Source organism: Jaculus jaculus, chromosome 18, assembly GCF_020740685.1.
Source record: "Jaculus jaculus isolate mJacJac1 chromosome 18, mJacJac1.mat.Y.cur, whole genome shotgun sequence".
In the NCBI taxonomy this organism is placed as follows: domain Eukaryota; kingdom Metazoa; phylum Chordata; class Mammalia; order Rodentia; family Dipodidae; genus Jaculus; species Jaculus jaculus.
The window spans coordinates 47,964,718-47,976,571 of NC_059119.1; the positions used below are offsets into that span (position 1 = coordinate 47,964,718).

At 45.3% G+C, this 11,854-nt stretch overlaps 1 protein-coding gene across 2 annotated transcripts in view; it reads left to right on the forward strand.

The window, feature by feature from the left end:
- Positions 1–7,123, forward strand: part of Srbd1 (S1 RNA binding domain 1) — a 205,007-nt gene extending 197,884 nt beyond the window's left edge. For both annotated transcript variants that reach the window (XM_045137694.1, XM_045137695.1), the window contains exons 20-21: positions 3,787–3,971; positions 6,762–7,123. In XM_045137694.1, coding sequence (XP_044993629.1) covers positions 3,787–3,971; positions 6,762–7,051 — 475 coding nt within the window. In that variant the 3' untranslated portion in view covers positions 7,052–7,123. The remainder of the gene's footprint in view (positions 1–3,786; positions 3,972–6,761) is intronic.
- The last annotated feature ends 4,731 nt before the right edge of the window (positions 7,124–11,854 follow it).

Below are 11,854 nucleotides of genomic sequence, written 5' to 3' on the forward strand. Positions count from 1 at the left end.
CTTTCTCCCCCCCCCCACCCGTAAGTAAATAAATAAATAAATATTTAAGCTAAGTAAGACAATCTGAGAGTCCTGGCTAAGTATTGACGGAGCAGGTAGGCAGTCAGGACAGTGCCTGCAGCGCTGTCCCTGGTCATAGGTCATGTTTTGTGCCCAGAGTACAAGTTCACATTAAGTTGTTTCCAAAGTGATCGTGTCGCGTCGCCAAGGCTCATCCGTGTGTGCTCCCTGGGGTATCACGTTACTTTAATGTAATGAACCGAGCCCTCGGCTCCTAAAGTGCCAGGCTGGAAATGATTACATAAATCTCAGTGGCTAACAAATCTTGAGAATTTTTTTTTTTTTTTTTTTTTGGTCTTTGTGGGGAAAGGTCCTGCCTTGGTTGCAAGTTTCTGTTGAAAAGCACGGAGATGTTGGGGTTCTCTAGGTTTCTGTTTGGGCACCAAGCATCGCCCCTTCTTCAGGGTCTGCGTTTTTAACCTCGTGCAGATGTGTGCTAAAGGAACGTGATGTGCTCATTTGTTGAACTTGTGCTGTTTTCTCGCTTTAAGTAAGATGGATGAAATTACATATCGAATAAAAAAAAAGCAGCAGCCCCAATGGCAGTCCTTAGCAAATGCCCAAGCCTTCCCGAGACAGTGGAGAAAATGAGAGAATGACTTGGATAACTCGTGGACTCCGGAGAGATCTCTGTCCATCTCAAAGCTTGCATGTAATGAGTTCTTTGCGGGTTGACTCAGTGTCAGCTGCCTGATGTTCAAAAGCAACCTGCCATTAAGTGGTGTTGGTAAAACATCCGCATGCACGCTGCGTTTCCTGCCGTAACCGAGTCTAGCAGCCACTTCCGCAGCGCACACGGGCACCTGTGGGTGCTATGAACCCCCGGGCAGTGGGTGTTGCTGCATGGCCTTGGGCAGGTTGCCCAGCTTCCCTCAGTGCTCCTTGTCGGCACGGTGCCTCGCGTGCCCTTGAGACTTCATGGACAGGATGGAGATGAGATAGCTGGCATAGTGCTTTGTACTTACCAACACGACTCCACTTAACATTCTCTGCTCCAGACTTCTACAGCAATGCAGCGTGTTCTTATTTAATGCCTTTTGAGCTCGGAAGTATTGAGTTTCGCTTCTCAAATGTAACGGGAAAATGTGGAACGTATAGAAGAAAAATTTCCTATAATATTAAATGAGCAGGTTGCTGAACAGTTCCAAGCACAGAGTATCATTTCCTACCATACTCAGCTGAGTGACGTAGTTGAGGGCCAGGAGGGGAGAGGTCAGGCCCAGTGCCCGTCCTGGTTCTCCCAGTCCCTCTCCCTTTTGCTTCCTGTGCCCTCCCCTCACCCCCCATGATCTTACTGTTAACGTTGAGAAAGTTTTCAAAATATAGAAACACTTAGCTTTGTTCTTTGGTCATTTAAAAATAGGCTTAATCAATATGAAGCATTAGCTGGGATCAAACTTGGTGCTGTCTTATTGATTTTCCTTACTGCTGTCCTCAGACTTGTATGGGAGAGAATGAAAATGGTACATGAAATCCGCACCCAGGTTCATTAAACCAATTTTCTTCTTACATCTGCAGTCACTACAGACAGCTTTCTTTATATGGAAGTGCTTTTGGTAGCTGTTAGTTCCTATCTTACACACACACACCCCCCTCACAATCACAATTTTAGAACTCCAGGTGGCCCGCTGAAGGGGATCTTTCTGCTATTGAGGTCAAGACTTGTTCGGTGCTTGAGGAAGTCTCTGCTAAATTGAAAGATGTGATTCAAGGCTGCAGCTTTACAGCTCATGAATACACTCGCTTTAGACACCTTAGCAAATGAGGGTGAGGATTTGAATGCTGAGGATCTGAAAGGCGAACTTCTGCTTAAAGCCAAGTTTGTGAATACCAAGGAAGCGGGCTCAGCAGGGTATGAATTATTTAGAAAGGCATGTGAGGAAGTTGGCCGTGGGCAGAGGTATGTGTCCTATGCCCTGTCAGTCAGAGCGCCAGCAGCTGGGCCCTGTCACCGACCAGTCTGTGTGCCGCTGCCCATCAATCAGCACGGGTACACGCAGCCTGACGTCTGCCTGCTGGAGAAGCCAGACACAGACCAAGTATGCAAATCTCCCTGGTCTCCCAAGAAAGAGTCTAAACTCACTGTCTTTTTATTACACCATTAACCAAAGTATATTCTCAAGAGAGTTTGTTGGACATCTGACAAGCTTTTTTTAAAAAAAAAACCAAAAATACAACTCCAGAAAGACAGAAGGGTTTCACAACTTGAACCCAAAGAGACCCCTAGCTAAGTGAGAGGTGAGGGAGCTTTCCCCCCTAGATACAGGTTGTCAGAACCAGACAGAGTCTCACCGCTGAGGCCTTCTCCGCTTGAGCACACCGCAAGCAAGTACTTGGATTCACAGGCGTTCCTTCTGCAACGATCCAGTCACCTGCCAAATGGGATGTGTCCCAGTTCTGATTATAGACAAACCTCCATCCAGCAGGTTCCTTTTCCCTTCCTGTGTTCAGGAGACATCCTTAGAGGAAAGGATTTGAGGGCATTAGTATCACTATCTGTCTGATTGCTGTGTTGACATTTTTAAAGTGCCATTAATCACAGGAAATGGAACTTAATGATGTAGAAAAATATCCAGCCAAGGAATGTCAAGCAAGTAAGCTACAGCACAATATTCACATGTAATTGAAGGGAAATGCATTTTAACCCTTCACTTGTTTTTGGTTTGGTTGTGTTAGTTTTTTTTTTCTTGACATTACTCCAAAACTCAGTATTTAAGAGATGTCACTGCAAGCAAGGGAAATAGTAGACATTGCAAACGTAAAATTTAAAAGACAACTTTTCTTTGCAGATATTGCAGATGTGCAGAGTACCTGAGGGTAACGTTCAACTTCAGTGTATATTATTTAAGGTCTTGCCTTATTTTAAAGGAAGGTGCTTTTTCTTTCACATATTCCCCTTTTGTTTGTTCTGTTGGCGGGGATTGAACCGAAGTCTTACTGTAGGCTGCACACTTTACCACTGAGCCATATTCATACACCCTTAGCTCTCCTCTCATACTTTTTCTGGTGGTTCTGAATACCTCATATTCTTTACATAGTTTTATTTGCACGTGACTTCATGCCACTTAAGTAATAACTGATACTCTGCTGACAGGTAACATTCCCATCATGGGTACACACATGTGTGAAGCAATGATAGGACACAGGAGTAGAACGATTCAAAGTTGGCAGTACTGATGCATGTTTGTCTGTTAGCTAATATAAATGCTAAGTAAGTATATGACACTAAACATTAGACTGTAAAATGTTCCTGGTATTCCATTTGAAAAATAGCATATGGGCTGAAGAGATGGCTTAGTGGTTAAGGCGCTTGCCTGTGAAGCCTAAGGACACCCGTTCAACTCTCCAGATCCCACGTAAGCCAGACGCACAAAGGCGAGGCAAGCGCAAGGTCGCCCATGCCCACTAGGTGGCGTGCAAGCATCTGGAGTTCACTTTCGGTGGCTGAGGCCCTGACACACCAATTCTCTCTCTCTCTCTCACTCTCTCTAAAAAAAAAAAAAAAAGTAAAAGAAAAGAAAAATAGCATAGAGCCTAAACCCCGCTTCCCCCATCCCCACCCAGCATCTCCCTCCCTAGATACATCAATTGCTTCAGCCCGGGGCACATTGTGGATCCTCAGCGCAGACTGGTGGGTGTGCAGTGTGGGTGGGGGGCTGAGATAAGTGAACTCGAACCCCGTATAGAAGGAAATTGGTAAACATCGGTCATTTCTTTCCATTGAAGGTTTTTGTCACTCATTGGAGGAACCCTGAGTGAGATCGGGAAGCCCGAAATGCAACAGAAGATAAACTTAGCCCTCCAAAAGGAAGGAATAGAGCAAACCGCAGACAAGTTGCAAACGACAGCGTCCACTTTACAGGTCATCATAGATGGTCTGAGCCAGCCGGAAAGCTTTGACTTTCGAACAGGTGAGCTGAACTTGAATGGCGGTGCCTGACCTTTGTGTAGCTCAGCTGGGTACCGCCACAGCTCTGAGCATAAGCAAAGCAGCTCCTCCCATTTACGCACAGGGGAAAGTGGAGCTTAGGAATCTTCCCTCAGTGAAGAGTTTCTGGAGCTAACACTTGAAGCCAGGCCTCTGGGCTCCTCGTCCACCGCGTACCTGGCACGAAGACCCGCTTTTCGTGACTCTCTCGAAGTCTGTTTGTATGTCCGTGGCCCTGAAATTCAAGGCAAAGCTTTTTCACTGAGGAGCTAAAAAGTGAATCTTCTTCCTAAATTATGGCCTTCTAAGTTTTGGGATTCTGTGTCAATGAGCAGATTGAACAAATAAGATGGTATCTCTCTGTTGATTTTCTTTCTAATTAAAAGCGCTCTCAGCTTTCCATGCAGGTAGAGGGTAAAGGAAGTATAATAGCCATAGTTGTTGAGAGCAGTGACCCGGTGAGAAAGAATTACGCTATCAAATGACCGACTTCCTAAGGAAGTTTGAATAGGAGCCCCTGAGATTTAAATGGATCTGCACACTTGTCTCATAACCAGTTTTGTTGATGCCATGGTAAAGGCTTGACTCTTTCATTCAGGATTGGGCTGTGTTGCCAATTCAATATGCTTCCTTGAGAAAAGATTGGAGGAATTTTGCATCATACCAAGTAATTTCATTGTACTTACTAATAATCTCTTAACTCCTCTGTTATTTTTTTTTTTTAAGTTGGAGAAAAGAAAACCTATGTTAAAAAGCCTCCCCACTGCCCTTCATGTGGCTATTTCACCAGACACAGCCATCTCTATTTGAATGCCTACTTCCTTTATGTGAATTCCGCAAATACATCTTGCAGGAATCCTATGTAGAGCAGCGTTTCTCACTCCCGGTGAGAACTTGGAGGTGTGCCTGTAGCGCCGCTGGGGTGTTGGTAAATACGCTGTAATGCAGGATTTTTGCTCTTGTGTCGTGGTATCCACTGCCCCATTCAGAACAAAGGTGAACGCTCACTTTAACCGACCACGCTCAGCAGAAACAACACGGCTGTTGCTGAGCAGAAACACAGATGGACCTGGGCTCCGGGCTGAGTTTTCCAAGTGAAATTTCAAATGTCTCTTTAAACTTTGGAACTGACCTTTTCCCTAGTTAAGTCACAATTCTCAAGATATTTTAGAACTATCATTTTACAACCGAACACCTTCCCAAGGAGGAAGACAGGCAAGTCACTTTGGGATTTTCTGACTTCTCAGACGCCCCGCCTGTCTTCAGGAACAAGTTTAGTCATTTCTGCCTGGTTTTCCATGCAAAATCACACTAAGCAGCCGATAGAACCCCCTGGGGGAAGGTTCCAAGCCTAGAAAGGAAGCCTTACAAGGGTCGGAGAGCCTCCGGTCCCAGCCCTGCCCAGCGCCTTGCCTTCCCCTTCGCTCAGCTCACACTCGGTGCGTATTACATTACAGGCAGTTGCTTGCATTTGGAATTTTCTACTTCAGTGTCAGGTGAAGTTCTACAGGATCAATTCCAACTTCACCATATTTTTATTTGGAAAATGGGATTTAGAGCGTACAGCAGGTTTTTTGTTTTGTTTTATAGGGCGGGGGGGGCATATATATATATACATTTTTTTTTCACCGATCCTTGGGATGGTGAACTGAGAGAAGGGGGAAAGGTGGCTGCTGCTAAGACCAGCGTAGAGGACGGCTCAATAGGCCATCGGGACAAGGCAGGAGAAGGACCTGCGCCGTCTGGAAGGGAAACTGAGGCAGATGTCAGAGGAGATGGCGAGTGGGCAGATGAAGTGCTCTTTGTGATTAGAGTCAGCACTTGGTAGTCTTAAAGAGGGGCCCAGCCAGACCACAGGGAAATGCAGGCCACAAGCCTCACTTGTCCTAATTGTTTGTTCTCTGTCCCTCCGAAAACCTGGGTTGGTGTTCCACTTTTACCCCGAGCCATGGTGATGTCGGGGCACGCTTCATGCCACCTTGTAGAGGATAGCGTCGGTGAGCGGAGACACGCACGCGGAGGGAGATGAGCTCGGGAAGAGGGCCGTGCAGAGCCTGGGAAGGGCACTCTGAGCACCCCCATCTCGGCCTCTCCAGCATCCGGCAGAGTGCCTGGCCAGAGTCAGTGAACATTCCATGAGCTGACTCGAAAGAGAAAGAGGGTTAGGTTCTCGCTCGCCTGGGTTTCGAAGCCAAGCCATAGATGATCGAGAACCCATACGTTTTCACTGGATAAATGTATTTGAAATGGAAAGGATTGATTCCTGAGTTCCAACTTTGCATGAAGAAGTAAGGAGTGAAAACATTTGAACTTCATCCACATCTGACCAATAGTTAACATACTTTCTGCCACCTTGAAACAATTTCAGAATCCAGACACTTACACTCCCAATCTGCTGTCTCTGAGTCTTACCTTCTCAGTGTGTGATTTAGTCTTGCACAGTCATTGAACAAAGATAGGTTCTCATTATCCTTTACAGAAAGCGGTGTAAAAACTATCTTAATCCTCACAAATGTGCTGGCGTTGGCATGTTAGTGAACTTGAGCCTAGAGAAGAAAGTGTTTATGTAAATTTTCTTGAATTGCTGTGTGGTGTGAATACTTAATTCTGTTAGGATGCATTTTCTTGGAAGGCAAGCCTGTGTCTCCAGCTGTTTTTATGCCTTTCAAAGTTTAATAGTGGTGTGAGGATATAATAATGTGCAGTAAGGACGGTCCTCTAAGTAAGTACACCACCTTAGCATGACGCTAACTTGTTTCTTCTCTTCTCACAGATTTTGACAAACCTGACTTCAAAAGAAGCATAGTGTGTCTAGAAGATCTGCAGGTTGGGACGGTGCTCACAGGCAAGGTGGAGAATGCCACTCTGTTTGGGGTCTTTGTGGATATAGGAGTTGGGAAATCAGGGCTGATTCCTATAAGAAACATAACAGAAGCGAAGCTTTCTAAAACGAAAAAGAGAAGGAGCCTCGGCCTGGGCCCCGGAGAAAGAGTTGAAGTCCAAGTGCTTAACATAGACATCCCCCGGTCCAGGATTTCTCTGGACCTCGTCCGGGTCTTGTGAGTACCACCCTGAAGGCCAGACACTAGTTTGACATCCCTGTTTCTACGGATTGACAAGGATAAGTAAGACATTCAAGAAAAGGATTCACTTATAGTAGAAGCATTTTCCAGATACTTTATTTTCCCCTGTGGAAACAGCTAACAGACACCCTCATACGACATGATGTGGTAACGATTTTCTGACCAAATTTTTTATTTTTTTGTAATCCATCATGGACTGTCTTTTTATAATGGGTGGCTCCCCTCCTACTTGCGAGCATCTGCCTTCTTGGACTTGTATGGGTTTTTGTTGTGTGTTTTTTTGTTTTTTTTTTTAAGTTTACAATGTTGGCTGACGCAGTATGGCTTGTAGCATTTAATTCTTTGTATTGATTTTTTATCAGGCCTTTTGGACACGATTCATAATTTTGTAATGATCTTTTATTTTACCTTGTCAAGAAAACCAAAAATGCACCAGTAAAGCAGGTCGTCCTGTGTTTGTGAGCGTCAAGTGAATGTTGTGCACCGTCCCTCAGAAGGGCCTGCATATTGGCCCCCGAAATAAAGTGTTGTGTTTGGTGACTTGGATTTACTGTGTTCTCTCAGTGGCTGGTCTAGAAGTCACACTTGATTAGAGAGGACTTGATTCATGGGACGGGACCTCCAGGGAAGAGGGCACCCTCTGAAGATTGTCAGAGCACGGCGCAGTTCCTCCCAGGTGGGCCCATTTTTCCTGAGCCCTGCAGACTGAACTTCAAATGGGAATAAAAACGGCTTCTTAGGATTCAGTATAGATCAGGTAGGAGGGGCAAGAAAACTCGTAGATAAAGGGTGTGAATCACTTGGTAGGGATGGTTAAGTGCTGGCAGATTCACTTAGGGTAACTAGTGCCCACACTGGCCTGTGAGCCTGTTCATTCTGGCAACGGCTGCTGTTGTTGTGTTGCCTAATGAAGTCCCTTGTGGGAATCAGTACCTGGTGTTCTCCATGTAACATGTAGGGGATGAATGCCAAAGGATAGCTAGTCCTATGTTTATCTGGGACATTCCAAGTAAATGCCCATTACCTGGCATATTTTTAGTAATGCCTCTTTATATCCGTGTTTTGAATCAGACAATCACCAAGTAACCTACTAGTGATAACCATTTACAACATAGTGACTGCCTGGTAGTAATTATATATTTCTGCCTGATCGAAATAACAGACAGGGGCTGGAGAGATGGCTTCACGGTTAAAGCACTTGCCTGTGAAGCATGAGGATCCAGGTTTGATTCCCCAGGACCCACGTAAGCCAGATGCACAAGGTGGCGCATGTGTCTGGAGTTCGTCTGCAGCAGCTGGAGACCCTAGCATGCCCATTCTCTCCCTCGTTCTCTCATATAAAGAAATAATAATTTAAAAAAAAAAAAAGGAATGTATACAACTAGAAACAAACCAACAGGAGAATTTGGTTTAGAAGACAGGGAAGAGTTCCTGGGGTGATACCATGATTGAAGGATAGGGTGATACCATGATTGAAGGAGGGATAAGATCCACTATACACAGGGGTGGTTTAAGATAGGAACACAGAGAGTTCATATAATTAGGAGAAAAAATTTGAGGATATGAGCATAGAGGTCATAATAAATATGTCAGCTTGTAGATTTCTGTATTTCCCACTGGAATTTGAAGGAATGTCATTGTGGGAGACTGAACTTACATGGGGAGAAACAGGACTGGAGAATGGAGAAGAAAGAAACAACCAAGAGAAGTGTGCAAACGCTGGGGACAAGTGAAGGAGACGGGGTGATCTCCAGCTTGCCCAGCGTCCCCTCGTGGATCCGTGCTCCCAGACTGAATGAAGGAGCAGTCAGTCTCGCTATGTATTTTTCTCCGGCCATGTGGGCGCAGGCTCAGATTAGGTGGTGAGGTGATTTAATCCAATTTGGAAGTAGGCCAAATGAGCTCAATACATAGCAGGGCAAGGAAGTTGAAGGCATGCGGACAAAGAAATTATTAACTGAAATTGAAGCTCAGCAAGAAAAGTGAGACTACAAGGGGAAAGTGAGGGACGGTGGGAAATTGGAGGATTAAAGGATTTTTAGATTTGGAGGGAGTTGAAGATTGGTGGAGTGGGGATGCAGGGACATAAAGGGTAGGAGAGTGTTGTCACATGAGGTTCATAAACTTGAGACTGGTGGGAGAGGGGAGGAGAATTGTTAATGGTGGCAGAAGAAAATGATAGTGGCATAGGTATCAAGTAGAATGAGAGGAGATGCGTTCACTAGAGAAGAGGAGCTCAAGAACTGAGAATTTGAAAGAGTTATCTTTGGATCATGATCTTAGAGGTGTGCAGGAATACAAATATAAAACACGGGGCTGGAGAGCTGGCTTAGTGGTTAAGCGCTTGCCTGTGAAGCCTAAGGACCCCGGTTCGAGGCTCGGTTCCCCAGGTCCCACGTTAGCCAGATGCACAAGGGGGCGCACGCGTCTGGAGTTCGTTTGCAGTGGTTAGAAGCCCTGACGTGCCCACTCTCCTCTCTCTCTCTGTCTCTCTCTACCTCTTTCTCTCTCTGTCATCTCAAATATATAAATGAAAAGTAACAAATATAAAACACGGTGACTTAGAATATTGGTGGTGGAAATGGCGAAAGGTCATAGGATTCATATAGTTGAGTGGAGGTAGGGCCAAGTGGGTTCTCCTAGTACACAATATGAGAGAGACAAGAGTCTAGGATGATTCCAAAGTTTTTGACCTAAGCAAACTAGAAGTGCACAGTTGTTATCTGCTGTGATGGGAAAATCGTTGAAGGAAGTTTTGGTAAAGGAGTGTGTGAGATACTCAGTAGAGTATCTTCCAAGTGGGCATGCCACTTAAGACATGTGGCTAGTTCTGAAGTCCAGGGGAGAGTGTGACTTCAAACATAAATTTGGTAGTCACTACACCAAACTAGTCACAGCCACAAAGCTGGCAGGTCATCAATGGAATGAGTGAAGATAGAAAAGTAAAACAGGGGCTGGAAGGATAGCTTAGCAGTTATGGTGTTAGTTATGGTGTTTATCTGCAAAGCCAGAGGACCACGGTTCTATTCCCCAGGACCCATGTTAGCCAGATGCGCAAGGGGGCGTCCCTGTCTGGAGTTCCTTTGCAGTGGCTGGAGGCCCTGGTGCACCGATTCTCTCTCTCTCCTTCACTTTCTCCCTCTTTCTCTCTGTCAAATAAATAAATAAATAATATTTTAAAGAGAAAAGTAAAACAGAGATTCAAGTAGTAAGTTCTTGGGAATTCATGACATTCAGCTACACTTTAAATCAGTGGTGATTTGAAGGGAGCAGTGATGTAGCTAGGGAAGATGGGCCATGCTCTGTGGTACAGCGCAGGCTAATTGCACAGGAAAAATTCACAGAATGGAGATTTGGGAACGTTAAAAAGGTTGGGAAGAACAGGCTGGGCAGCCATGCTTTTCCAGTCCTTTCCTACACCCTCGCCTGCGTAGGATGCAGGGAGAACGCAGGCCAATGACCAGTATTCAACAGGGACGGTTGTGCAGAGAGGGAGGTAAATCCAAAATCGCCATAGACTGACTCGTTTGGACTTACATGTAAGAAAAACAAGTCATGTGTTTGAGCTGGGGCTGAGGAGTGAACGCTTACAGTGAAGTACATTCCCTACTGTTTCCTTTTTATGTAGAAAAATGTCCCACGTGTAATAGGCACTCACTTCAGTAAAGGGTGAGTGATCAGATGAATAAATGAATCAACAGATCTAATAAGAATTTAGGAGCTGGCCGTGGGTGGCACCCGCCTTTAATCCCAGCACGCGGGAGGCAGAGGTAGGAGGATCGCTGTGAGTTCGAGGCCATCCTGAGACTACACAGTGAATTCCAGGTCAGCCTGGGCTGGAGCGAGACCCTACCTTGAAAAATAAAACAACAACAACAACAAAAAATTAATAAAATGGTTGGTTATAAAATCATGTTAGGCAACATGATGAAATAAAGATTCCACGTTTATCATAGTATGTCCCAGAATAGAAATCTCTTAACAAGCTGTGTGCTGTAGTTACGTTTGCATTGCTGCCACTGACCTAGCTGGTGGGAGGAAGGGGTTTGTCTCAGCTTACAGGCGTGAGGGGATGTCCCCTGCGGCAGGGAAAGGAGAGTGGAGCAGAGGCTGGTCATGACCTCGGCCACAGCAGCTGGAAGAAAGCAGCAGGAGAGTGAGCTGAGCTCCTGCTCACTAGGAGAGCTGGCTACCACCCCCCCCCAAAGCCCACCCCCAGCAATGCACCTCCACCAGCAAGGCTCTACCTCCCAAACTATATATATGTATATATATGTGTGTGTGTGTGTGTAATAAAACAGATTTTAGAAGAAATGAGAATTCACTGTATGTAGACAAATATTAATTTAGGTTGGGATAAGATTATATTGCCATATTGCCCCATAAAAATAAAGTCCAGGTGGATTACACATGAACAAAATTACTTGTAAAAGTAATAAGCCAACACAGAGGACTTTCAAAAAAGATTGAACAGCCAGGGCTGGAGAGATGGCTTAGCGGTCAAGGCACCTGCCTGCAAAGTCTAAGGACGTATATTCAGATCTCCAGGTCCCACACAGATGCTCATTGACGCAAGCATGCAATGTTGCACATGCACCAGAAGGGGGCGCGTGCATCTGGAGTTTGTTCACAGAGGCTGAAAGACCCTGGCGTGCCCATTCTCTCCTTCTCCCTCTCTCTGCTTCTTTCTCTCAAAAATAAAATTAAAAAAATTTTTTTTTAAAGTTTGAGAGTGCCGGGCATGGTGGCACATGCCTTTAATCCCAGCACTAGGGAGGCAGAG